The sequence below is a fragment of the Eumetopias jubatus genome, unplaced genomic scaffold (genome assembly GCF_037043125.1).
Source record: "Eumetopias jubatus isolate StellerSeaLion01/CBP00866 unplaced genomic scaffold, mEumJub1_p1.0 scaffold_10, whole genome shotgun sequence".
Classification (NCBI taxonomy): domain Eukaryota; kingdom Metazoa; phylum Chordata; class Mammalia; order Carnivora; family Otariidae; genus Eumetopias; species Eumetopias jubatus.
In genome coordinates, this window is record NW_028274816.1 from 95,782,074 (window position 1) to 95,809,593 (window position 27,520).

General features: G+C 59.2%; 1 protein-coding gene across 2 annotated transcripts; it reads left to right on the plus strand.

Annotated features, from left to right (window-relative positions):
- The first annotated feature begins 717 nt into the window (after positions 1-717).
- SCN4A (sodium voltage-gated channel alpha subunit 4) lies at positions 718-27,305 on the plus strand. 2 transcript variants are annotated; one of them, XM_088028191.1, is made up of 24 exons: positions 718-990; positions 1,081-1,199; positions 1,338-1,427; positions 1,722-1,850; positions 2,364-2,455; positions 4,300-4,596; positions 5,623-5,686; positions 5,928-6,069; positions 6,870-7,079; positions 7,648-7,801; positions 9,694-9,932; positions 11,657-11,830; positions 12,626-12,982; positions 17,062-17,541; positions 19,451-19,583; positions 20,222-20,376; positions 20,935-21,108; positions 21,226-21,348; positions 22,672-22,950; positions 23,206-23,259; positions 23,528-23,669; positions 24,181-24,278; positions 24,894-25,164; positions 25,914-27,305. In XM_088028191.1, the coding sequence occupies exons 1-24, from the start codon at positions 718-720 to the stop codon at positions 27,137-27,139; spliced, it is 5,475 nt and encodes a 1,824-aa protein (XP_087884317.1). In that variant the 3' UTR covers positions 27,140-27,305. The 2 variants fall into 2 exon arrangements, with proteins under 2 accessions (XP_087884317.1, XP_027943339.1); XM_028087538.2 differs by having other exon boundaries at positions 23,528-23,665; positions 24,174-24,278.
- Positions 27,306-27,520: the final 215 nt, after the last annotated feature.

The following is a 27,520-nucleotide window of genomic DNA, read 5'->3' on the forward strand; positions in this document are numbered from 1 at the left end:
CAGATTGGCTACATTCTCCTTTCTCAGGCCCTGGCAGACAGCACTAATCAATCACGGCCGTCCTTTCGCACCGAGGCTGACTGCAGCCTCCATGGTGTCTGTCCGCAGTTCCAGGCAGCCCACAGCAGCTGATCCGGGTCAGCCCTTAAGATGAAATCCACCTGCCCTTCCTGCTTTAGGCTGCTCCCACCAGGCCCTTCATCTTGAGCCATCCTCAGGGCCGCCTGCGCTGTCACCTTTGACTCCTGTCCGCCTCACTGCCGGCCACAGGCCGCTTGAGCGTAGCCAGCTGTGGTTCTCTCTGTCCCCATAGGCCGACGCCGCACGGTTCCGGAGCTTGGGCCCAGGAGGCGGTTGAGGGCACTGGGGCGTTGGCCCCCAAGTCCCCAGCACCGAAGAGGACCTGGTGGGTTTGCTGTGGGTCCCGAGGGCAGCCAACCCCCTGCTGGGGAGAGTGTGTGCAGGCCCGGGGGTGATGCTCTTGTGTCCAGCACCTGTGCAGCAGCAGCACCCAGGCCCTGCAGGCACAGCTCCCAGTCCCGACAGGCCTTGTGCAGTGACCCTCCCCCACCCCCCAGCCTGGCCCCGGGGCAGGCAGGAGGTGAGTAGCAGACAGCAGGCCCAGGGCGGGGCAGCCGCCCAGCACCCGGGGGGCGGCACACTGCAGCCGCCCCAGAGACCCGCCACCCTCCCCGCCGCCGAGCCCAGGATGCGAGAATGGCCAGCTCATCTCTGCCCACCCTGGTGCCTCTGGGCCCTGAGAGCCTGCGCCCCTTCACCCGGGAGTCCCTGGCAGCCATAGAGCGGCGGGTGCAGGAGGAGGAGGCCCGGCAGCAGCGGAACAAGCAGATGGAGATCGAGGAGCCTGAAAGAAAGCCGCGCAGCGACCTGGAGGCTGGCAAGAACCTGCCCCTCATCTACGGGGACCCCCCACCGGAGGTCATCGGCATCCCCCTGGAGGACCTGGACCCCTACTACAGCGACAAGAAGGTCTGGGCCCAGTAGGGTTTCTTTTCCCTGCCTGTCCATCGTCCGTCTGTCTGCCTGTCCCTAGACCTCACAGCACTCTCTCTGCCACAGACCTTCATCGTCCTTAACAAGGGCAAGGCCATCTTCCGCTTCTCTGCTACGCCCGCCCTCTACATGCTGAGCCCCTTCAGCATCATCAGACGCTGTGCCATCAAAGTGCTCATCCACTCATATCCTGGCCAAGTGGGGCGAGTGCAGGGGCAAGAAGGGGTTAGGGGCAGACAAAGCCAGGTGCTGTAGGCGAGGAGGCCCTCCGCCTACCTCCCCTCCCCACCTGCTCCCTCACTTTCCTTGACCCTCCCCCTGACGCTGTTCAGCATGTTCATCATGATCACCATCCTGACCAACTGTGTGTTCATGACCATGAGCAACCCGCCTTCCTGGTCCAAGCACGTGGAGTAAGTCTCCTCCTCCTCGGAGGCCCCTTCCCGCCACCCTGCCCTGGTCTGGGACATAGCCCACCCCAGGGGTCTGCACCCCGAGGATGCCCCAAGTGGCACTGCTCTTGTCTTCCAGGAAGACACACACTGCAACTGTCCCCCCCATCAACACCACCAGACCCCAGGGTGGTGCACACTGTCACTCTCACCAATATCCTCAACCCCCCGGGGCGGCATATTTCACTGTGGTGACCTCCCTCCTGGGAGGCCCATCCTCACCACCCCTGGCCCTGGGCACACTCTCCTGACCAGGTACACGTTCACGGGGATCTATACCTTTGAGTCCCTCATCAAGATGCTGGCCCGGGGCTTCTGCATTGACAACTTCACATTCCTCCGGGACCCCTGGAACTGGCTGGACTTCAGCGTCATCACCATGGCGTGAGCAGGGCCTGGAGGGCATCCCGAGGTGGAGGAGGGTGAGGGGAGGGGGCCAGGCCTCAAAGAGGGCAGCTGAGTGGGCTGACCCTCTGGGAGGGGCCGACTGCGGGGGTGACGGGCAGGTGTGCGGTGAGCTACCTGGTCCCGGGAGCTGCCATTTCTGGGGTCTGGCAGGGAGGCTCTCCTGATGCCCCCTCCATGAGCCTCCACACTCTCTGTGCAACCACAGGCGGCAGTGCTGGGCCCCGATCCCACAGGCCTCACGCACTGGGAGAGCTGGGCTACCCTTGCCACCCCCACGCCCAGCAAAACTCCTGCACTGTCTTCCCCAGCTCTCAGGACCCAAGAGGAACCTTGGGGTATCTGACCTGACCTTCCCCCCCAACCCCTGTGGTAACCCCAACCACAAGGATTCCTCAGCAATCCTCATTCCGGGCCTAGAGAAGCTATGATTTCTGCCCTCACATCCACTCCCGACTCTGACACAACCTTCACCCCAACCCCCCTGCCCAGGTACCTGACGGAGTTTGTGGACTTGGGCAACATCTCAGCCCTGAGAACCTTCCGGGTGCTGCGGGCCCTGAAAACCATCACGGTCATCCCAGGTACTGGGAAGGTGCAGGGACCCTCTGCCTGAGCCAGCGGGCCTCCCCCTACCAGTGCCCAGGCCTGGAACCTGACACTCAGGTCCAGGAGCCTGACCCAGGGTCACAACACTCTCACACCAAAACCTGGAAACAGTTGGGGGGGCCCCATGGCCAGGGAGGAGCAGGGGCTGGAGGCTGGAGGCTGGGCGTCTGAGAGGCAGCACAGCAAGGCGGTTAGAGCACAGACTCGGAGCCAGACTTCTTGAGCTCAAGTCTCATCTCCACCACTTCCTAACTTGGACTTCGGGCAAGTGGTTCAACCTGCCTATGACTCAGTTTCCTCCTCTATAAAATGTGCATAATAATAGTCCCACTCACTGGGGTGTTACGAGGATTAAATATGCATGGATGTGTGTTAAATAAAATGAGCAGACTGGGCAGAGCAGAGAACTCCCCCCGAGAAAGAGACAAAGGGAATGAGTGATGGAACGTGCCGGCCCCGAGGGCTCAATAAGGAACATGCCACATACCCACTGAGCAATCCCAGGCCAGGGCAATCCCAAAGTAATGCATCAAGAACCATGAAATAAATAGAATCCTGAAAACCCAGATCCTCAAAAAAGCACATGGAGAAACCGGACAAGGTTCACGAAAGGAAAGGAAGATGGTCTGAAAAGAGACGGACCCTGGGAGGAGGAGAATTAGGTCTGAGTGCTAGAAAGTACCGTAAGTTTCCCCTAGTCCAATGCCCTCAGACTGTGGCTGAGGAAGGTGAGACCCTGACAGGCCCTGGGAGGGGAAGTGCTTTCCGAAGGCCACACTGCTCTCTGGCCACCGAGTGAAGGCTACGGTCCTCAATACCACGCTTCCAGCATCCTCCCAGCTTGGAGGGTTTTGATAAGGCAGCTGCTGAGCCCCTGTTTTCCACATCAGGATGAGAAAAGGAAATGAACTGGGGAGACTGGGTGGCTCTGTCAGTTCAGTGTCTGCCTTCGGCTCAGGTCATGGTCCCAGGGTCTTGGGATTGAGCCCCACATTGGGCTCCCTGCTCGGCGGGAAGCCTGCTTCTCCCTCTCCCACTCCCCCTGCTTGTGTTACCTCTCTTGCTAAGTCTCTATCTGTCAAATAAATAAATAAAACCTTAAAAAAAAAAAGGAAAGGAAATGAACTGATATGGAAGTGAGAGACACTCTGATTAGGCCCAAAGAAGAAGTTATGGCTCTTCCATAAACGATGGGAATCCATCCCTGGAAGTCTGTAAGAGTTTCTATGCCTTTGTCTGTCCAAAGGGGCAGGTTGCAATAAGATCTCCAGCTCAGTCTAGAGGGACTGTTCCTTGGGTGTTAATAGGCATTATAAGAAAAAGGGTTCTTTTGTCAAGTAAGTTAAGAAAATGTATTAAAATGTGTGTTTGTTTCTGCAGGACTTGTCAGAGCCTTTGATAGGCTAATCTACAGTCATGCTCCAAGAGTAGAATCTAGAACTGAGCCTTTCCCAAACATTTATCGAACCCCTTCTTTTAAGGGCACAGCTGGGGAGATCAGTTTTGTGTAGAACCACAGTTTGGGAGTGTTGACCTGGTGACATTCAACTCCACCGTGGGCCTGTGTGTTGCTCTACGAGTCAGGCAACAACCTGGGAAGTCCTTACAGTGCATTCTTCTAGTGGCCGAGATTCTGTGGCCATTCAAAGGCTCCACATCAAGGATGAGATGGGAGAGGGGTGGGCTCATTTGGGGAGGCTTCAGGGAAGTGGTGCCCCTCATACCTCAAGCCTTGACGATGTGTAGGCAAAGGCTTGAGGGGATAGGAGAGGGAGCTCTCACCCTGCGCATCCCCTACCCTCACCCTCCCTCTGGTCAGGGCTGAAGACGATTGTGGGGGCCCTGATCCAGTCCGTGAAAAAGCTGTCGGACGTGATGATCCTCACCGTCTTCTGCCTGAGTGTCTTTGCGCTGGTGGGGCTGCAGCTCTTCATGGGAAACCTGCGGCAGAAGTGCGTGCGCTGGCCCCCGCCCTTCAATGACACCAACACCACGTGGTATGCCAACGACATGTGGTACGGCAATGACACGTGGAACGGCAACGACACGGGGAACAGCCATGAGAGCTGGGCCAGCAACTCGACCTTTGACTGGGATGCCTACATCAGTGACGAAGGTAAGGGCGCAGGCTGTGGAGGCCCGGGGGGATCTGTCCCAGCCCCTAGGGCAGCCCCTCGCGTGGGATAAGCAGCAGGGGGCACCGAAGCTTAAATCCATCGCTTACCAGCTTGGGGAAACTCTGACAAGTCACTTGGTCTCCCTAACCCTCAGAACCCTCACCTCTAAAACTGAGGCAACAGTGCCTTTCTCAGGCGCCTGGGTGGCTCAGTCGGTGAAGCATCTGTCTTCGGCTCAGGTCATGATCCCAGGGTCCTGGGATCGAGCCCCGCATGGGGCGCCCTGCTCAGCAGAGAGTCCGCTTCTACCTCTCTGTCTGCCCCTCTCTCCCTCCCCCTTCCCTCTGCTCGTGCATGCTCCCATGCACGCTCTCTCTTTCTCAAAAAAAAAAAAAAAAAATCTTTAAAAAAAAATGCCTTTCTCAAAAGGTGAGCATGCCAATGAATGCCCCATGGCTTTGAAAATCCTCCAGCTTTCCCTATGAAAAGCAGGAGCCCATTGTCCCCATTCCCCAACCGACACATTCCTTATTTTCCCCCATAACATGATCTCCTGGCACCCTGGCAGGGCCACCACCTGCCACCCACGGACTCGCCTAGTCACACCCCATACTCCACAACCACACACACGAGCCACCCGTTTTCACACAGCCACAGTTAGTCCATACAAGGCCTTCTGGCGAATTAGGAAAAGGTACCCCTTCTTCAACCTGGCGCCTGGATGCCAGCTCTCCCCACACCTGCTCACCCCTCAGTTGGGCGTCTCACGCAGGTGTGCGCACACACCGTCCGGCCGGCTCTGTGCCCCTGCTGCGTCCCGACTGCCCAGCCACACACCGGAGGCGGCTGAGCTCCCTGGAGTGCATCTACCCAGAGACCTTAAAGGAGGGGCAGGGGCAGCCAGAGAGCCTCCATTTGGTGTATGTGGTGCACACAGATGTGCCCCCAGGCGTGCAGTGGGTGCGAGTGTCCACAGTGTGTCCACGTGTGTGACCTGTCTCCTTTGTCGCCTCTGACTCCCAAAGGGAACTTCTATTTCCTGGAGGGTGCCAATGACGCCCTGCTCTGTGGGAACAGCAGCGATGCTGGGTGAGTGATATGGGGGACTGGGAAGAGGTGTCCCAGGGGTGTCAGGAGACGGGAGCTGATTAGGGACAAGGACGTGGGGTGGAGGGGAATGTAAGGAAAACCCGTGGACGTGAATGGAACGCTTCCCTGTTTGGGGGACGTGGACAGAACTATAGGATTTTTCCTCTTGGGATGCCCCCCGTCTTTTCCTCGGCTGGCGTTCTCTTCCCTCCCTAAAGCCAGCAGCCTGTTTTATCCACAGGCACTGCCCTGAGGGTTACGAGTGTATCAAGGCTGGGCGGAACCCCAACTACGGCTACACCAGCTACGACACGTTCAGCTGGGCCTTCCTGGCCCTCTTCCGCCTCATGACCCAGGACTACTGGGAGAACCTCTTCCAGCTGGTACGACTGCCCCCGCCCTGCTCGAAGGCCCAGCGCCACCTCACCCCAGCCCCACAGCCTCCTCAGGGCGTGGCCGGACCTGTAACAAGGCCCCCTCCTCCCTGAGACCCCCCTCAGCACCCCTGCAGACAGCTTCTCGGAGGCCTCTGACACTGGGGACCTGCCCACATCTGACCACGGCCTTCTCTTCCTTCGCCACCTTCGCCTTAAGCGCTGAGATCTGGGCCTGGCACAGAACCCCCAGGCCTCACAGAAACCAGTAGGGTAGCTTAGAAATTCAACCCTGCCGCTACACAATTATTTCGCTTCTACTGTTTGCGTGGTAGGCGGGTTGCGTCTGGAGCCGCAGTGCCTTCTGGTCCCTGGTAATGTTTCTAACACTGATGATATTAATGATAATAATAATAATGGCAACTATTATTTGTTGAAGTCTTATTAGATGCCAGGCACGGTAGCAACGGAAGGATTCAAGTTGACCCCAAAGCCCGTGTTCACCCCCCTTTTCTTATTTTTCTTATCCTGGCTCTCTGATCTCAAGATGTCTGTCTCAGGTCCTCAGGGCTCTCTGAGCCAGGAGACCAGGAAAGTCTGGGTCCCAAGTGTATATTATGAAGCTCCCCAGAATGTGGCTTAGCCTGCCAAGGATGGCTATCCCCTGCCTCAAGGTCCTCAAATCGCCAGGCTCTGTGAGCGACCCTCCCTGTCTACCTATCTGGGCAGTGGGTGTGTGGAAAGGGGTAGTGGGTGAAAGCAGGCAGGGGGCTATGGGACGCTCCCTCTCCCTCTCCCCCTCTTCCCAGACCCTTCGAGCTGCTGGCAAGACCTACATGATCTTCTTCGTGGTCATCATTTTCCTGGGCTCCTTCTACCTCATTAACCTGATCCTGGCGGTGGTGGCCATGGCGTACGCAGAGCAGAACGAGGCCACCCTGGCCGAAGATCAGGAGAAAGAAGAAGAGTTTCAGCAGATGCTGGAGAAATTTAAAAAGCAGCAGGAGGAGCTGGGGAAGGTCTGGACTCAGGGAGAGGAGGCCCTCAGCCTGGGTTCTCCTGGGCAGGCTAAGGGTGAGGGAGAGGCATGGGGTGGGGGCTGCAAGGCAGGCTGAGCACAAGGCCCCAGGCTGGGGGCTTTGCGGGGATGGGAGGCATCCAGGCAGTAGAAAGAGTAATCCGCAGCTCTGTGCCTCAGTGTCCCTATAAACAACAAGGCATCTGAGTAGTTAAACCTGAAGTGACCTTCCAGCTCAAATATCTATGGTCTCGTGATTCTTTCTGGGTGGGATAAGGGGCCCATGCTGAGGGAGAGGTGGGTCCTGGGGAGGTCCCGGCGTGCAGCCGCCCATTTCCTCACCACCTCCTGAAGTGTGGGGTCAGTCAAGGCTTCCGAGAGCTGTGGGTCTTCAGGGATGAAGGTCTTCAGTCACTTTGGTCCCTACCCTGTCAATCCCATCACCCCCGAGGTCGCTCCCCAAACCACCACACCGGGCTCAGGACTTGGAAAGAAGCTCTGAGAGTCCATTAGTCCATCCACCGGGCTCCGAGATGGACTCCGTGCCCACCACCCTTGCTGATCCACAGGCCAAGCCTGCCCAGGCTCCGGAAGGCGGGGAGGCAGATGGGGACCCAGCCCACGGCAAAGACTGCAACGGCAGCCTAGACACGTCGCTGGGGGAGAAGGGGCCGCCCCGGCAGAGCTGCAGTGCAGACAGTGGTATCTCAGATGCTATGGAAGGTGAGTGCTTGACACCCCTCTGGACATCCTACTCTGCCTGCCCTGCCCATCAGGACACTCGGGCTCCTGGGCGGGGGGCGGGCAGGTGGCGACTGGCTGGGCCCAGCTTCGGAAAGACAGTAACTGAATATAGGTATCAAAGAAATGGCCGTGATAAATATAATCCTGGCTTAGCCCTGCCCAGTTCTGGCTGCAAGGCCAGGCTGCTATGGGAACTGGGGGCTTCCAGGGGAGGACCTCAGGGGCTGCCAAGGCAATGGGGAAGGACAGGAGGATCATACTAACCAGGAAGGCCCAGTATTCTGGAAACTGGAAATCCTCCTCAAATGTCTTCTGGACAGAAGTTAGAGGTCAAAGGTCAAACTCTGCCCAGGTAGAGTCCCAGATTCCCCCAAATCCCCATACTGCCCTACAAGTGCCAGGGAAAGAACGCGAAAGGTAACAAGGACAGGGTGGACAGACACAGACGTGGATGGCTGGATGGATGGACGGACGGATGGATGGACGGATGGATGGACGGGTGGATGGATGGACGGATGGATGGACGGATGGATGGATGGGCTGAAAGATGGGTGAATGGGAAGAGACATGGGTGTGTGGATGGATGAGAGGAAAGGGGGGAGGGAGGGAAATAGGAGGAGGGAGGAAAAGGGGAGGAGGAAGCAAAGGAAGAAGGAAATCTGACATGGAAGAGATCTGGTCCCCTTCTCAGGTCCCCCTCCCCTTCCTTGTGCCAGGAAGGACTGGCAGGGCCTAGAGGACTTTGGAGACCTCTAGAGGACACCTTCTCATCCCACCTCATATGACACTGTGCCCTGCCGGAGAATGCTGCAGGGGGTGCTCAGTGTCACTGGCCGAGGAGGTCACTCAACGCTGCCCTGGCTGGGATCGCTGTGAGAAGTTTTGGGTGTCAGACACTGTTTGAATCACCTGCAGTGACTTGGGGGTCACCAGCTTGGGGGTGGGGCTGTTACTATCAGACTAGAATCTGCAGCCTTTGCGAGGTCCAATTAGCTAATTTCCTGGGGTGTCCCAATCCTGCCCTCGAACCCAGGTCTCCATGGGACTGCTCCTGACTCTCTCCTCATCTATGAAATGGGGGGCACTGTTAGCACTTGTCTCATAAATTTCTGGTGGTAATGAAATAAGATCACGCCAAGGCTGCGGACTCCCACAGGCCAGCAAGAAGGGCAGCTTTAGCCATGGGCCTGACAGAGCCCCAGGGCTCTAGAGCTGGGATGGCAAGAATAGGCGATGTTTCCAGAAAGCCACTCCGGTGGGAAAGGATAGACGGGCTGGGGACAGTGTGGAGGGGTCAGCTTTGCTGGCAGTGGGAGGGAGAGGCCTCGGGGGGGTCCTTGGTCCGCTCTGAATGGCATTGGCCAGAAGCAGGTGGAACGGGGCCCAACCCTCTGTGGTGGCCTCCCACCTCTCCCTGCGGACGCTTGGGCCCAGCCAGAGATCAGGGGTCTCCCGTGCCAGGATCACAGCCCCGGGGCCACGGGCAGAGGGTGGGAGTCACTGAGGGGCGGGCTCTGTGAGGTGTGCCAAGAAGGTCCAGCCTGAGGTGGGGCATTAAGAGAAGGGATTCCAGGTAGGGCGGGCCGAGGGGGTGGCGGTTTGAGGGTGGGAGCATTAATAGGCGGGGCTTTGGGGGCAGGACATGGGGGGGGTTGGGGCATGTGGGCGAGGCCTCCAGGGACAGGTCTTGAGGGTGACACCCCCCCACGCCCCAGAGGGGGCTTGAAGTAGGCTTGGCGAGGGGATTGGTTTGAGATGTGGAGCTCAAGCAGCAGGCCTGGAAGGTGGGACCTAAGGTCTGGGTCAGGGATGGAGGACACTTGGGGTGGGGGTGGGGGTCCTCAGCAGGTGTGTTTCTACCCTACTCCCAGAGCTGGAAGAGGCCCACCAGAAGTGCCCACCGTGGTGGTACAAGTGTGCCCACAAAGTGCTCATATGGAACTGCTGCACCCCATGGGTGAAGTTCAAGAACATCATCCACCTGATTGTCATGGACCCCTTCGTGGACTTGGGCATTACCATCTGCATTGTGCTCAACACCCTCTTCATGGCCATGGAGCATTACCCCATGACAGAGCACTTTGACAATGTGCTCACCGTGGGCAACCTGGTAGGGAGGGGACAGGGAGAGGTGTCACTCCCAGGCAGGACAGGAGAGGGGCCAGAGGGCCCTATGGGGCCATCTGGGCTGTGCAGAAATACGGGGCACTATTGGGGGGCGTATGGAGACAAGCTGGGCTTATTCCTCCCAGTATATAGGGGGCAAGAGTTGAGATACAAGGGAGGTACATGGGGTGACCCATGGGATGTGGAATTTGGGTTTTAGAGTATTTGGAGGCAGAGAGAATGGGAATGAGGTGCGAGACATTTTAAAATTAGGACTCAGGGGGTCTGGGGTCCAGGCCATGCCCTGGAGGCAGAGCTGGGGGAGTGGGGGGCATGGGTGACAGGTCTCCACTTTCAGAGGTTGATGTGGACCTAAGAGGGACCAACGGACCTGAAAGTGGGGGCATAGAGCCCTGGGCACCCAGGCCCAAGAGGCCCCCTGGCATAGTCCCCCAACCCCAGTGCCCTGCCCACTACCATTTCTCCAGCGTGGCCAGGCCAGCTCTGGGCGGCGGCCTTTCCTGCCTGGCTATTGTTGACATGCACTGATCCGCCTGCTTATCCCTGCCCATTAGGAGCATTATCACCTCGTTTCCAGCCCCGCAGAGCCTGACAAAGGGAAAAAGCCGCCTCATCCTCCAGCCCTGCCCTGCCCTTCCCCATTCCCTTAGAAATGTTTCCAGATGGCAAATGGGCCAGATGCTCCCCCTACCACCCTGAGGGTGAGGAGAGCCCAAGGAGAATAAGATTTGGGGGCCTGAGGCAGGATGTGGACGATATGCGTGGCGTGGGCATCAGACCCTGGCCTCCCAGCCTGTGAGGCAGGCACTTCTATCCCATGGAGATGTCTAAGGCAGCCATGCCAGGCTGGGTTGGAGGGGCAAGCATGTGCTCTGGACTCACAGTGCACTTGCCGGGCTGTGCGTGATGGGCCCAGCCTGCCACCTGCCCACCACCTGCCCACCCCCTGCCCGCACTCTGCTGCCGTCTGGGCACCTGCTATGGCCAGGGACAGCGCCTGGGCGGGGTTCAGCATGTGCCCGGGCAGGCTGTGGACCAGGGCAGCTGGTGCCCGGCAGGAGGGGGGCTGTGGCCAGGGAGCTTTCAGAGGCTAGGAAGCCCTTACACCCCTGCGCCCGGTTTGTGGAGGGCAGCTCTGGCCTTCTCCTGGATCCCTGACCTTGCCCCCTTTTGGCCCCTACCCTAGATTTCTGAGTCCACCAAGGTTTGCTGAGTTTTGCCAATCAGGGTAGAGAGGGTAGGGTGTAGAGACAGGAAGACTGAATTAAGCACCCCAAGACCTGGCTTTGAGGTCTGACTCATTCCCATATGGGTGGTGTGAGCAAGCACTTGCCACTTACTCTCAGAGTCTCAACGTTCTCCTCTCTGGGACAAGTACGTAGAAATTGGCATTCCAGTGAGGTCATCACGTGAACCGCAAAGTGCTGTATAAGTGCTAAATATTATGACTGGGGGGAGGCCCCCAAGAAGTGAATGACTGGCCCATGGGCACAAGGCCAGAAGCGGATGGGTTCAGGCCTCCCTGAGGGTGGTACCCACTGTGCCCTGGGGCAGGGCCATTCCACTCACGCACGCACACGTGTGGGCCGCGGGTACCAGTGCCTGCCCCCACTCAGGGCTCTGCCAGGAGGTGGGAGTTGGGGGGGTGACTCCCAAGGCCCTGCACTCCCTGAGGCTCTGTGATGTGGGGCACCCCCCACCCCGCAGGTCTTCACTGGCATCTTCACAGCAGAGATGGTACTGAAGCTCATTGCCTTGGACCCCTACGAGTACTTCCAGCAGGGCTGGAACATCTTCGACAGTATCATCGTCACCCTCAGCCTGGTGGAACTGGGCCTGGCCAACGTGCAAGGGCTGTCCGTGCTCCGCTCCTTCCGACTGGTGCGTGAGGCCCAGGGGCCAGGCTGAGGAGGGGCAGGGTGGGGGTACGCAGGAAGATGGGAGGGGAGATCCCCAGGAAGCCACTTGTGCGTGCCACTCCACCACTCAGAACCTTCCTTACTGGAAATGGGGAGGAAGAGAGCGCCCTCCCTTATCACACAGGGCGGCTGGGGGCCAAAATGAGAGCCCTGGGAGCTGACATTTGGGCTTGACTCCTTAGTGACCTTGGGTGACAGTGGAGAAGGCACCATATTGCAGACCTGAAGGCTGGGGCTCAGGAAGCTCATTAGTAGTGGAATCAGGAGTCCAGTTTAGCAGCCTTTCCGCCACCCCGTAGGAACGCTTTTTTTTTCTTTAAACTTTATTATGGGACCTGTCATTCATCCACAAACATATAAAGTATACTGAACGTCTGCGCACCTATCACCCACCCCAACAGCCATCAACGTTCTGTAGTTCTTATTCCCTCTGGCCCCTACTTGTTATGGGGGGAGCATGTTAAAGCAAATCCTGACCTATAATGTCACTTGTAAAAAAAAAAAAAACATCTTTAAGAGATAAGGACTCTATTTCTTTTGAACACAGAAAGAGGATGAGGTAGTCAGATAGGAGTGTTCCCATTTAACAGAGAGGCAGGCTGAGGCCTCAGATCACTCATGGGGCGGGGTTTTGAGTTGTTCTGGAGAGTTCTTTCTCCTAAGGATGGGGCTCCCTCGGGTGGGACCGGGTGGTGGGAGGGGGAGGCTGGGCCTCACTGGACCCTGCTTGGCCCCTACCCTCCCCCCTGCCCCGCAGCTGCGGGTCTTCAAGCTGGCCAAGTCGTGGCCGACGCTGAACATGCTCATCAAGATCATTGGCAACTCGGTGGGCGCGCTGGGCAACCTGACGCTGGTGCTGGCCATCATCGTGTTCATATTCGCCGTCGTGGGCATGCAGCTGTTTGGCAAGAGCTACAAGGAGTGTGTGTGCAAGATCGCGGCCGACTGCAGCCTGCCCCGCTGGCACATGCACGACTTCTTCCACTCCTTCCTCATCGTCTTCCGCATCCTGTGCGGGGAGTGGATCGAGACCATGTGGGACTGCATGGAGGTGGCCGGCCAGGCCATGTGCCTCACGGTCTTCCTCATGGTCATGGTCATCGGCAACCTAGTGGTGAGTTAGGCCGGCAGGGTGGCTCCCCCCCCCCACCCTGCCCCCACCGCCAGGAAACCCAAGCGTCCGAAACACGTGCATTCAATTATGTCCTTTAAATTGGGCTGTCCTTCAAGGGCCTTTGCCCCATGTGGTTAAACTGGAGGAAATCACTGATACTGTAATGTATTCTGCTTTCCCCACCCAAAAGGGCAATTTTATATGGTTTAACCCACGGGCTCTCCAATTTTAACCTGCTTAAGAAGCACCTGGGAGTTTCTTAAAACCCAGATAGATTCCTGGCCCCACGTCTGCAGAGTCTGATTCAGCAGCTTGGGGCCGGGGCCTGGGACTCTGCTTTTCTAACCAACGCAGCTGTCACTGGTCCAGAGACGACGCTGTGAGTAGTACTGTTGAAACCTAGTGTTTGGGGCAAAGTAACATGATAACTGGAGTCAGACAGACCCACGCTCCAGGCGCAGCTCCGTTGTCATCTGTGTGACCTTGAACAAGTGACTGCTCTGTGGTCAGCTGGGTGCGGGAAGGCGGCACGCGGGGTTGGCATCAGAACTCCCCGGCCTCCTGTCTCTCTCTCACCCTCTCACCCTCCTCTGTTCCTGGAATTGGGCCCCGGGAGAGGGGAGAATCCAGAGATGGCATAAACTGCCTTCATCCTGCCGCTTTCTGTGGCTCAGGGCTTCCCTGTGGGGCTCGTGTAGGGGAGGAGCCGCAGGGGGGCCCATGAGGAGCAGGGGTGCAGGCCGCCATCATGCTGACCAGCATTTCTGTGGCTGGGGCCCCGGGGTGGCGTGTCTCCACATCCTGACGCCCACAACTCCTGCCCTGCTCAGGGTGGGTGGCACTTCTGCCAGGAGCCCTGTGCCTGGCTGCCCCCTGCTGTGGCTGACGCTGCCCTGGGCAACGGGGTGGGGGGGGTGGGAAGACGCACGTCCCCACGTTCCGCAAAGGCCGGTGGAATCCTTAGGCTGCTGGATCAGCGCTTCTCAGATATCGCTGAGCTCCGGCTGGGGGTAGGAGTCGGCTGGAGGGGAGGGGTGTCACCTCCACTGAGGAAGAGACCCTGGGATGAGGTCCTGAGCCCCCAGGGAGAGCTAGGCAGGAGAACCCCGGCTGGCTGTCCCTGGGAGAGGGCCTGGGGCCTGGGGAGAGAGAGAGAAGATGCCCCAGCAGAACTTTGGGGCAGGATTGGGGTGGGTGGGTAGCTCTGAGTAGAAGGTAAGTTTAAAGGCCCAGCATGACTATAAAGGTCTGCGGTGGGTTTCCGTCTGTACGTGTGTAAACTCAAAAGCATTGCAAGCCCCTCTTTTGCCACTTACCAGGAAAACTTGAGACGTTATTTAACCTCTCTCTGGCCTCAATTTTTCTCATGCGGAAAATGGGGATGGTAATGGTGGTGACCCCCTTCAGCGTGTGGTCTGAGTGCTCAGCAAAGCACTTGATCTACAAGGCTGGGGCCAGGGGGCGGGGTGGAAAGTGACGGTTCATGTCCTCACCTTAGGTGTCACCCCACCCTCCCCAAGGACTGGGCTCCTGCCCTGCGCCTGTCCCTGCGCAAAGGGCTTTACATGCGTTATCCCTAATGCTCTCCCAACCCTGGGAGGGAGGTCAGGTCCGCGCCGTGCTCCGAGGAGCCACTGCCTGGAACCACACAGTGAGTGTGAGACTGAGCCCAGACTAGAACCTGGGTCTGCGTCACGCCAGTAGCATCAGTAATAGCAGCAGGGCTGAGAATGATGGTGTCAACAGGGGCAGTAACAACGGCGACTGTTGACCTCTCTGCGCATTTGTCCAGCATTCTGAGTGCTTTCTGTGTATCTATCTCCCAATGCTCGCCACCACCCGACTGCGACATGCTGTTTCTTCTCTGGTTTGTAGATGAGGAAGCAAAGGCTCAGGGTGGGAAGCTAGTAACCTGCACAGGATTGGAACCCAAGCAGTCTGGCTCCAGAGTCTGGAACCTCTCCACTGCCTCTGTGTGCCTGTCCCACATGCGTGTCACTCCCCACACACACGCACGCACGCGTGCGCACACACATGCACACCACTGCTACTCCTTCCCAGCCCAGCTCTGCCTCTCTGCTCTCTCACTTTGCTCAGAAGGACTGGACCGGCCCGGGGAGGTGGCACCGGCAGCTCCTTGGGCTGTCCCCGCCCACTGCCCCCCCCCCCCAGCCCAGGCCTCACGGAAGCTGGTGTCTGCCAGAGGGAACTGAGGCATCCTGCCAAGGAGTGTGGGGCCCCATGTCCCCTGCGTGTGGCATTTGGGCACTTCCCCTGGGTTACTACGAAGAAGAGGAAATGACAAGGGCGTAGGTAACCCACCCCTCAGAGCCCCTGGAGGAACACGATGTCCATCCCCCTTCCCTCCAGGCCTCCTCCCTACGCGCCTTGCCTGAGGCAGCTATTTCTGTCCCAGGCAGGAGCCGTGTGCAAACCCTGCTGACCCAGAGAGCAGCTAATTCCCATCTCAGATGTGTTTCTGGCAACTGGATGCCTCTCCCCCCCCCCACCCACCCCCGACAAAGGGAAAGAAAGACCAATAAATGTTGGTTGGGGGCAAAGGCAGAAAAGTAGCTAGGGGGCAGACAGATGTGGAGGAATCCCCCCCGCACCTTCTCCCCCAGTGTGTATATATAGATACACACACACACTTTAAAGACATATGCTAACATGGTAGGTAAGGCGATGGTAAAAAGACCTTGGAGGACCCCTGGTAGAAGCCAGGCCACGAGAGGCACATAGAGAAGTTGGTCAAAGGTGGACACGTATAGGCTCCCCTACTCCTTCATGTCCACTCGTGCACCCAGCCCTGTCCCAAGGTCCCCAGAGTAAGGGGACCTTACTGGCCTCCTCTGGCTGACAGGAGCCAGGACCCCTCACCCCAGCTGGGCTTCACCTTCCTCCTCGTTCCCTGGTGGAAGGTACAGCCACTGTACTGTGCAACCGCTGGGGCTGCCATTCACATTGTAGTCTAAATGAATGATGTCCTCTAAAGTTATGCAATGACTGGACACCTGGATTCTAGTCCTGATTGTGCTGGATGTCATGGGGCATGTCCCTCTACCTCTCTGGGACTCAGTTTCCTTATTAATAAAATGCTGAGCTGGTCTCAAGAGTTAATCGTACTCTTTCCTGTACCTTGTACCTTCTGTCCTTGCACACATAATGGCCAACATGTTTTGAGTGCCTACTGTGTGTTGATCTTTCAATCCTCGCAACAATGCAAGGAGGTGGGTACTGGAATCACCCCCATTATACCCACGAGGAAACTGAGGCACAGAGCAGCAGTATGATTTGCCTCAGGACACATTGCTAGTAAACTGGGGTTCAAGGCCAAGCAGCATGGTTTCAAAGCCTGTGCACCCCAGTCTCTACTGCCATGCAAACCCACTGCAGTGTATCTGATCAAATGTCTGTCTCTACTAGGTTGGAGCTCCCTGACACCACAATGGGAGAGGCTCAGCAAATGTCTGCCTCTGGAAAATAAGGCTGGAGACTGGAGGGGTAGACCAGTAGCCTCCTAAGTCTTTCAGTAGGGAAATGGGAAGAAAACCAGGTGGAGCAGGGAATCCCAGGGAGAGAACAGGGGGTGAATAGCAGTAGGGTATGCTCTTCCCAGAGCAATAGGATACATGCATCCGAGCACCGGGGAGCACTGGCTCTATTAACAGACAGGAAAAGAAGGCTCAGCTGATTCAGGGTCCCAATAAGTCCTGGAAACTCAAAGACGAGAGCCCTGTTCGTTGTTCTGCCTTCCCCAACAGTGGAGGTGGAAGACGGAGTCCTGGAAAGAGCCCCTGTCACCCAGCGGGCCTCCCCAAACCCTGCCTCTGCCATGGTCTTGCAGACTCTTATCATGTGCCTAAGGCTCTACTTCTTCTTCTGCAAAGTGGGGGTGATAGTAACCCTCCTCACCTCTTCGAGCAGTTGTGAGGAATCCAGTAGGTGATATCCTTTCAAATGCCCCACACGTGGTAGGTCTGATCTGGAGGCCTGAGGCCCCTGGTGCTGGCTGAAGGTGGCACCCTTGTGGGGCCCCCGAGGCTGAGCCGAGGTTCCTCCCAACCCCTGCTCCCCAGGTCCTGAACCTCTTCTTGGCCCTGCTGTTGAGCTCCTTCAGCGCCGACAGCCTGGCCACCTCAGATGAGGATGGTGAGATGAACAACCTGCAGATCGCCATTGGGCGCATCAAGTGGGGCATTGGCTTTGCCAAAGCCTTTCTCCTGGGACTGCTGCATGGCAAGATCCTGAGCCCCAAGGAAATCATGCTCAGCCTCGGGGAGCCCGGGGAGCCCGGGGAGGCCGGGGAGAGTGTCCCAGAGGACGAGAAGAAGGAGCCGCCACCCGATGAGGGCGACAAGGACCTGAAGAAGGACAATCACATCCTGAACCACGTGGGCCTGGTTGACGGCCCTCCCCCCAGCATCGAGCTGGACCACCTCAACTTCATCAACAACCCCTATCTGACCATTCACGTGCCCATTGCCTCCGAGGAGTCCGACCTGGAGATGCCAACGGAGGAGGAGACCGACACTTTCTCAGAGCCTGAGGATGGCCAGGTGAGCCCATCACAGGACCTGGTTTGAGGGGGCCACGGGTCACATAGACATGGCTTCAAATTTTTGCGTGACCCTAGAGAAGTCACAAATGCTCTCTGAGACTCAGTTTCTCCATCTGTAAAATTGGGGTAATGGCACCTATCTCAGAGCATGGTCACGAGCTTTAGGTGAGATGCTGTGTATAAGCACACACAAGGCTCTCTGGGCATGGTGGTTGACAATCACTATTCTGACGGGCCCTGCCTGTCCTTCCCCAGTGTCCCTTCGCTCTGGCTCCACACCTCCACCTGGGTTCCTGCTCACCAGCAGGGGGTGCTCTTGGACAGGATGTTCCTACCCGTCGCACCTTAGCTCCCGCGTGGGGACCCAAGAGGTCTCCTTTAACCCGCCTCTGAACTTGAAGTCGCTCCCACTATCCCACTGGGGCTGGTCCCAACCTCCCAGTGTGGGCCAAAGTGCTGGGTCTGGGCTGGGGACTCAGAGAGGTGGAGGGGTTTGGGGGGGGGGGGCAAGGGGGTTGGGTACAAGGAGAGCAGAGAGCTGGGCAGTCTCAGCAGGAGCCCTGACCCACCCACCCAGGAGATGCCCCCTCCTCCTGCCCCTTCCCTGCAAGGGTGACAGAGGGACTGGTAGTCACCCCCAGAAGCTCAGGCTGAGGCCGGGACCTTGCCTGAGCCTCTCAGGGGAGTGGACCCTGAGCCCCAAAGCCCATCCTCCAGCTCTGGCAGAGGAAGGACTAGCACCTCAGGTAAGGCAGGGCCCCCGTCCATCTCCACCCTATCGGCCCTGGGCCTGGCTGGGTACTGGCGTCTCAAAGAACTTTGTTCTGAAAGCTCTTGACTCCTTATTCCCCCCAGATATGTGTCACGCTGACTTACCAGGGGGCCGAGTGCCTGCCAAGCTATAAATACCCAGGGAAATGTGGCACCAACCTCGGTATGAGGAGCGGGGGTGGGGGAGGGCTGGAGAGCACCCCGGGCCAAGGCTCTGGGGACTCTCAGGGGGGCAAACAAGGCTCCAAGGGGGATTGTGGGAGTTGGGACACACAGGCAGGGCAAGTGGCTTAGTGGGTGCCCTGGCTGACCTAATGCCTGCCTCGGTTTCCCTTTCTGTCAACTGGGCACAAGGGGACCTCCGTAATTTTCTGGTGACCGTTCTGGATCCAGAGGCTGCCCCCCAAGCTGTCCTCTCCATCTTCCCCTTCAGGGACCTCAACTCCAGCCATGAAGGGGTCCCCTTGAGGAGGGGGGGCTAGGGCCAGGAACCTGGCTTGGGACAGCACCAGCTGAGGTGGGGGAGGCCTGGCCAGGCCAGAGCCCCAGCCTACCCCACCCTGCCCCACTCCCATCGCGTTTCCTTGGCCCCAGGCTGGAGCTTCTGCTGGGGAAAGTTTTCCATTCCTTCCGGGCTCCTCAGCCCAGCAGCCCCTGGGCATGGGAAGGCTCAGAACTTGAGGACACTGTGGCGCCATCCCCTGCGGGCTACGGCAGCCCCGGCTCCATTCTGACCCCTTTTGTGCTCCCTCCAAAGTCCCTTCAGACCCCTTATTCCTCCGCTGCCCCCACCCCACGCTTCCCAGGACCCCCAGCCCGGCTCAGCCACCCCCAGCCTCCTCCCTCACCTGAGGCCCTCACCTGCCTCCCTGTGTCCTCACATCCCTTCCCAGGTCTCGGCCTGCCCTGCTGCAAATCGAAGCCCCGCGAGGGCAGGAGCCCAGCTGCCTTGGCCACTGTGGTTCTCCTGCAAAGGCCGCAGTGCTGGCTCCATAATCCAGGGCTCAGGGAATGAATGAATGATGAATGAATGAGTAGGTCAGCTCCACCCCCTCTTTCTCCTCTCCCATCCTGACCTCCTCTGGTTCACCTGGTGGGAGGACCCAGGGCTCACATGACCCCGTGGTCCCCTGCAGAAGCCACCGCAGCCCCTCGATGGGAACTCATCCGTCTGCAGTACTGCCGACTATAAGCCCCCCGAGGAGGACCCCGAGGAGCAGGCTGAAGAGAACCCCGATGGGGAGCAGCCTGAGGAGTGCTTTACGGAGGGTGAGGGCGAGCCCGTGTGCGTGCACCCCCACCACCTCACCTGGCAGCCCCTGGAAGGGACAGACCAGGCCAGGGCCTTTGGGGGGCAACAGCCCTGGCCCAGCCCCAGCCAAGTGCCTCCTCGAGGACATCTCAGGATCATGTGCATCACCGAAAGCATGCAGAACTTCCGAACCCCACCCCCCAACATGCTGCCCTGCCCTGACACAGCCTGGGGGAGACACAGCCCCAGGGAGGGGCGCCAGAGCCCAGATGCCTCCCAGCCCCTGACCCCCTGAGCCTCAAGCGTGTGCGGTGGGTGCACACCGGCCCCTGAGGACTGCCGTGCAGAATCCCCACAGGGCCCTGAGTGTAACCTGGTGCTTGGGGATGGCCAGTGCTTGGGAACGGCTGCTCTAAGACCATTACCCTCCTCGGCTTCATCTTCAGAGAGAGGCCAGCCCAGCCCTTCAGGAGAGAGCCCTGTGGACACACTGCTGCCCCCAGGGCCTGGGCTGGGCAGCATGAAGTCCACCAGCTAGGGGTGGGGAGAATGGGATCAGCCGATCCCCAGGAAGGCGGTGGGCACACGCTGACCGCATGTCCGGAGGCAGCCCCCAGTCCTGTGATGTGGTGCCCTTGCCCCTTCCCTCCCCCAGCCTGTGTGCAACGCTGCCCTATCCTCTACGTGGACATCTCCCAGGGCCGTGGGAAGATGTGGTGGACACTCCGCAGGGCCTGCTTCAAGATTGTCGAGCACAACTGGTTCGAGACCTTCATCGTCTTCATGATCCTGCTCAGCAGCGGAGCCTTGGTAAGCACTGCCCTGGGGGATGGGTGTGGGCAGAGGCAGGTGCCAGGCCCAAAGGAGGCCCTCCCAGGCTCCCTCCTTCCCACACCATGGGAGGGACGAGGCTTGGGCAGTCTGGACCCCAGAGAATCCTAAAGGGACTCACTTGTGGTTGCAAGATATGATGTAGAAAGTGTTCATTTTCTTAAAGTGACAGGTGGGGTCCGACTCTGTGTGCACCCCCAGTGATAGGTGCCAGCCAGGGCAGAAGTGGGAAGGCCCTTGGAATGTTGAGTTGCTTGGGTGGGGGGGGGGGGGCGGTCAGGGTTGAAGATGTGTCATGGTGCTAGCCCCCAAGCAGATGACTGAGTGTCACCCCTGGGGAAGGGCTGCTGAGGGGCTTCTCCCCAGGGATCTGGCACCCGTGGGCCCTGGGGAGTCTGGGAGAAGCCAACAGCCTGCCCCTGGCCTGGCCCCGGTGCCAGACCCCTGGGAAGCCCCAGCAGCAGGCAGGGTGGGAGACGTGGTTGCTGCCCTGGCCTTCCGGGCCCGGGCCATCCCCGGCCATGCTGGCGTCCCCAGGCCTTTGAGGACATCTACATTGAGCAGCGGCGAGTCATCCGCACCATCCTGGAGTACGCCGACAAGGTCTTCACCTACATCTTCATCCTGGAGATGCTGCTCAAGTGGGTGGCCTATGGCTTCAAGGTGTACTTCACCAATGCCTGGTGCTGGCTCGACTTCCTCATTGTGGATGTGAGTCTGCCCCGGGGGATGTGAGCCAAATCCAGAGGCGGCCCTGAGGCCAAGGGGCTTAGAAAGCCCTGGCCTTGAGGCCCTTCCTGCCCTGACCAGCCCACCCTCCCTCTGCAGGTCTCCATCATCAGTCTGGTGGCCAACTGGCTGGGCTACTCGGAGTTGGGACCCATCAAATCCCTGCGGACGCTGCGGGCCCTGCGTCCCTTGAGGGCGCTGTCCCGATTTGAGGGCATGAGGGTGGGTGCCAAGGGGGGGCTCTGAGGAGGGCTAGGGATTGGGGGAGCAGCCACCGCAGGGCAAGGTGCAGGGGGCGCAGGTCTGTACTCCAGCCACCACGGGGGGGAGGAGAAGCCTCAGACTCTGGGCCCCGCTGAAGGCCAGATCTCAGGGCCCCCAGACATCCTCCTATACTACTCGAGGGCCCCTTCCGGCCCTCAGCCCCTCCGGAGCTCCTCCGTGCCACCGCTGGGGGACAGCAGAGGCTGCATCAGCTCCCAGAGGGGAGCCGTGAGGGCACGGGGGCAGGGAGGGAGGAAGAGAGGCAGGTCGATGGGTGTATAGGTGCCCCTCCCCGGTGTCACACCGGGGCCCGCCAGGGCTCTGAGACCTGGGTGAGCCGACCAGTCCTGTGCCTGGCCTCTGGGCCTGCCCACCCTTCCCTCAGGCCCTTGAGAACAGAAGTGACAGTAAATAATAGAAGCTTTGGCTGAGACATTTGGGACTTCCCCAGCCAAGAGGGGTCTGTTGGGAACAAGACCCACTTGGAGGGACAGACGTCTGTGAAGCAGCTGGTCACAAGCCAGCAGGGCACTCAGCCGGAGGGGCTCCCTCCTGTTCATGCAAGGGGCCAGCCAATGCTGGGTCCTCCTGCCCCCAGAACCAGGGACCCCTCCTCCCCGAGGGGAAATGACCTGCCCATGCAGCTGGTTGGTGCCCCAGCCAAGAATAGAGCTACCCCAGGCATTACCAGGTCTGTGCCACCCACTCTGTCTGGAGGTCGTGAAACAACATCTCCTTGAAAAAGGACAATTCTCAGATCTGGCCCAGCCTGACAGAGTGAAGTTGGCCTATGCAGCCAGGGCTGGGGAGTGGGGCACAGGGTCCTGCCGCTTTGAAGACCCCCGATGGCTTCTTTTCGGTCTGTGTGTCTCTAATGCTGGGAGCAGATGAGCAGGGGGCCGGGTCACGGGGGCTGAGTTTCCTATGGGGGCCGAGGTAGGAGTGTTTGTCTCCTGCCTAGTGACCCGTGGCCAAGCTGCTTCCAGAGAAGCCTAGTGCCCCGACTCTGGGCTGATGGATCCAGCGAAGCAGAGAGCTCTCTTCAACCATAGGCCAGCAGCACCCCCAACCCTACTCCTCACTTCCCCACCCCCACCCCCAACATAGAGCCCAGCAGACTTCTCCCCCAGGCCTGGCTCAGAGTGACCCTCCTCCAGGAAGCCTTCCCTGAATAACAATGCCCAGCCCTGTCTGGTGCCCTTGTTAGTGTAGGTGGGGAGCCCTGTCCCAAAGGGGCCTGGGTAAAGATCTGGCAATGACCCCTTCCCCCCGGCCCCCCAGGTGGTAGTGAATGCCCTCTTGGGAGCCATCCCCTCCATCATGAACGTGCTGCTTGTCTGCCTCATCTTCTGGCTCATCTTCAGCATCATGGGTGTCAACCTGTTTGCCGGCAAGTTCTACTACTGCATCAACACCACCACCTCTGAGAGGTTTGACATCTCCGAGGTCAACAACAAGTCTGAGTGTGAGAGCCTGATGCACACAGGCCAGGTCCGCTGGCTCAACGTCAAAGTCAACTATGACAACGTGGGTCTAGGCTACCTCTCCCTCCTGCAGGTGGTAAGTGTAACCTGCTGCCCTTGCACAAAACTGGGATGGAAGTGCTCCCAGATTCGTATTGTACCTGAACCCACTGTTCCTCTTTGTTAGGAGGCCCCCCCGCCCTGCTCCCAGTGCTGTGTAGTATCTAGACCTCTCTGGTCTCTATGTGATGCCTGCCCTGTGGGGCTCTGGGGAGGACCAGGCTGGGGTGAGGAGGGAGACTCATGGATGGTGGAAACGGCCATCTCCTCACACCCAGCCACACTCTCCCAGGCCACCTTCAAGGGCTGGATGGACATCATGTATGCGGCCGTGGACTCCCGGGAGGTGAGTGGGCCTCACCGAGATGCGGCCGGTGAGTGAGCCCGGGGAGAGGACGCAGACCAGAGACACCATGGCAATTCTGCCCATCCCCGGCCCCATGCTGCCTCCTCAGAAGCCCCCAAACTCAGGAGCCTGGGCGTGGAAGGGCCCACCTCTGGGCCCCAGGCCCTTCTTGCCCACAGTGAGATGGGGAGCAGGGGGCAGCCAACATGCCCCCCCAACCTCCCCATCCCACCCCGTCCCAGCCTGTCCTGTCCTGTGGCCTCTGCAGAAGGAAGAACAGCCCCAGTATGAGGTGAACATCTACATGTACCTCTATTTTGTCATCTTCATCATCTTTGGGTCCTTCTTCACCCTCAACCTCTTTATCGGCGTCATCATCGACAACTTCAACCAGCAGAAGAAGAAGATGAGTATCCACCCACCTTCCCTGGGCTCTATCTCCCTCTCTTCGCTCATCCGTCCCTTCGGATAGTCCCACGTGCTGCCTCAGCAGCGACTGTGCTGTGGCTGGCGGCATGACTGAGGCAGCAAGCCTGGGTTCAGACCCTCCCCGGCGACCGTGAGAAAGGGACTTGGCCTCTGTGAACCTTGGTTACCTTGTTAAGAAACGAGGCTGGTGCTCCCTACCCAGCTGGGTCATTCAGAAGACCCAGCGAGACCCTGATGGCAAGTGTCTGGCCCCAAACAGGCTATGAGCCAGTGCTGGTCCTCTTCCAGACTCACCCCACACCCCTCCCTCCTTTCTCGGGACCCCGCAGACCCCCTTCCCCTTCCTCCCTCCCTCAGCCCCCATCTCTGGCCCCTCCCGGTCCCCTGTTGGGGTGCGGGCTGCTTTAAGGGTGGTGCCTGAGGTGGGGAGGTCCTGGAGGCAGAGAAGAGGGGCTTCTGGCCTTACAGGCACCATCCCACTATACTTTGGAGGGAAAGACATCTTCATGACGGAGGAACAGAAGAAATACTACAACGCCATGAAGAAGCTTGGCTCCAAGAAGCCTCAGAAGCCAATTCCCCGGCCCCAGGTACCGGCCCTCTGAGCCCCTCCTCCTACAGCCTGGATGAACCTTGTGCCCAAGGGGGCCCATGGGGGCCAAATGCAGGCTGTGCTCTGCCCACCAGGTGGTGTCCCCAGCGTGACGCTGGGTCCCCATGCGGGAGAGCTTGCCTCTTTGTAACCGCACTGAGGCAGTGCGTGTGGGGGCAACAGCAACCTGATAAACCCCAGTCGCTGGTTTGCCCCCCGCCCCAGTTTCGGCCCACCCCTTCAGCGGGTGGCCTCTGGGGCAAGGGCCCCTAGACGCGGGAGGAAGAGGGTGTCCAGACACCCTCCCCGGTGAGCAGTGACTTCGGGAGAAGGATGAGAGGTTGCCAGGGGACCTTGAGAGGAGGAAGCATCCTAGAGTGAGGAAGAAGGCCATGGAGCCCCCCAGAATGGCTTGTCCGGATGGGTCTCCCCTCCCTGCCGTGGCCGACTCCACCACAAGGCCTAACACCTCCCCGCCCCCGTCTCTCTCTCATGCTGTTGTGTCATCCTGTGTCTCCCGCCCGTGCACATCCTGTGTGGGTCCTGACCACTGCCGCCCCCCCCCCCGCCAAAATCCACCCACCTGCACCCCTGCACCCTTCCCACGCTGCAGAACAAGATCCAGGGCATGGTGTACGACTGCGTGACCAAGCAGGTGTTCGACATCGCCATCATGATCCTGATCTGCCTCAACATGGTCACCATGATGGTGGAGACAGATGACCAGAGTCAGCTCAAAGTGGACATCCTGTACAACATCAACATGGTCTTCATCATCATCTTCACCGGCGAGTGCGTGCTCAAGATGCTCGCCCTGCGCCAGTATTACTTCACCGTCGGCTGGAACATCTTCGACTTCGTGGTGGTCATCCTATCCATCGTGGGTGAGCGGGGCCGGGCCGGGCAGACTCGCGGGAGCCCGCTGCTCCCGTCCTCGCATTCACACACCTGCTCTTGCACCTGGAAAGCTCACACACGCATGTACATGGACACGTATGCATAGGCAGCTGGAGTTCACACTTAATGCACAAAAGGCACATGGGCCGGGTCCACAGGCAGTCTGTCACCTGCACACCCACGAATACACTTCTAGAAACCAGTAGATGCGCACTCGGGTGCCCGTGAGCCTAGTGGAAGACAGAAGATGGTTCCAGGCTCCACACACACAGAATTGCACAGACGTGTGTCATCATGACAGCAACTAACCACCATTTACTGACCATTTACTATTTGCCTGACACTGTGCTACCCCAGGAGGTAGGTACTGTTACCACCTCTGCTTTACAGCTGAGGAAACTGAGTCACAAACAAGTCATGCTCCGAGTCACACACAGGGCTGCCCTCCCTCTCTGTCTCATCTGGGGCATCTACAAACAGCCTTGGGAGTCGGTTTACCCTGAACCCCATCAGCTTGGGCCTATCTCACCTCCTTCCGGCTGTGTCAGGGCAGAGCAGAGCCCGTGGCCCCACGACCCTGGGGGAGCCCAGCTTCATGGACTGTGCTCCTCTTGCTCGGTTCCGGGGAGGAGCATACCAGGCCAGGCCCCCTTGAGCCCTGCATGCGCCCCACGCCCCACTCCCCGAGCCCGCCTCCTACCCCAAGGACAGCGCTCCTCACACTTGCTCCCTGCAGGCCTCGCACTCTCCGACCTGATCCAGAAATACTTCGTGTCTCCCACACTGTTCCGGGTGATCCGCCTGGCCCGGATCGGGCGTGTCCTGCGGCTGATCCGTGGGGCCAAGGGCATCCGGACTCTGCTCTTTGCCCTCATGATGTCCCTGCCGGCCCTCTTCAACATCGGCCTCCTCCTCTTTCTGGTCATGTTTATCTACTCCATCTTCGGCATGTCCAACTTTGCCTACGTCAAGAAGGAGTCGGGCATCGATGACATGTTCAACTTTGAGACCTTTGGCAATAGCATCATCTGCCTCTTCGAGATCACCACGTCGGCTGGCTGGGACGGGCTCCTCAACCCGATCCTCAACAGCGGGCCCCCCGACTGTGACCCGACACTCGAGAACCCGGGCACCAGCGTCAGGGGTGACTGTGGCAACCCCTCCATCGGCATCTGCTTCTTCTGCAGCTACATCATCATCTCCTTCCTCATCGTGGTCAACATGTACATCGCCATCATCCTGGAGAACTTCAACGTGGCCACCGAGGAGAGCAGCGAGCCCCTGGGCGAGGATGACTTCGAGATGTTCTACGAGACGTGGGAGAAGTTCGACCCCGACGCCACACAGTTCATTGCCTACAGCCGCCTCTCGGACTTCGTGGACACCCTGCAGGAGCCGCTGAGGATCGCCAAGCCCAACAAGATCAAGCTCATCACGCTGGACCTGCCCATGGTGCCGGGGGACAAAATCCACTGCCTGGACATCCTCTTTGCCCTCACCAAGGAGGTCCTGGGTGACTCTGGGGAAATGGATGCTCTCAAGGAGACCATGGAGGAGAAGTTCATGGCCGCCAACCCCTCCAAGGTCTCCTACGAGCCCATCACCACCACCCTCAAGAGGAAGCACGAGGAGGTGTGTGCCATCAAGATCCAGAGGGCCTACCGCCGGCACCTGCTCCAGCGTACGGTGAAGCAGGCGTCCTATATGTACCGCCACAGCCAGGACGGTAGTGGGGACGGCGGCCCGGAGAAGGAGGGCCTGATAGCCACCACCATGAGCAAGATGTACGGCCACGAGAATGGGAGCAGCGGCGTGCCGAGCACGGGTGAGGAAAGGGGCTCGACAGGGGACGCCGGACCTGCCATTGGGCTCACGCCCATGAGCCCCTCGGATGCTGCCCTCCCTCCCTCCCCACCCCTGGGGCAGACAGTGCGCCCGGGGGTCAAAGAGTCTCTTGTCTAGTAGCAACGGCGAGGTAGCCAGCTGAGCCTGGCACGGCACCCCCAAAACTCCCTCCTGGTGCCTGCTTGCCGAGGGAGCAGGCTTTGAGTCTGCAGCTGACTGGCTCCCTGTCAGGGACAGGTTGTGGCCACGCTGGGGCTGACACCCAGGCCATGGAAAATGGGAATTGCCCTCGGAGGCTCCACCCTGGGCCTGAGGCTCCCCCCACCTTCCGCCGCCTCCCCCCCCCCCCCCCCCCCCCCCGCTTCTCTGGTTTCTCACTTCAAGTTGCTCTCACCTCCTCATGGGCCCAGCTGCCTCTCCTTTCGGGGGAGGTCGGAACACCAGAGATCTCTGCCCCCCCCACGCGGGGGAGGGGCCAGCCTACAGCGGAGGGATGAG

Bases quoted from the DNA above. Each gene is read 5' to 3' on its own strand.
- SCN4A (XM_028087538.2), top strand. From the start codon at position 718: ATGGCCAGCTCATCTCTGCCCACCCTGGTGCCTCTGGGCCCTGAGAGC. The intron at 22,951-23,205 runs GTAAGTGTAACC...ACACTCTCCCAG, and splicing joins ACCTCTCCCTCCTGCAGGTG to GCCACCTTCAAGGGCTGGAT. The intron at 25,165-25,913 runs GTGAGCGGGGCC...TGCTCCCTGCAG, and splicing joins GGTCATCCTATCCATCGTGG to GCCTCGCACTCTCCGACCTG.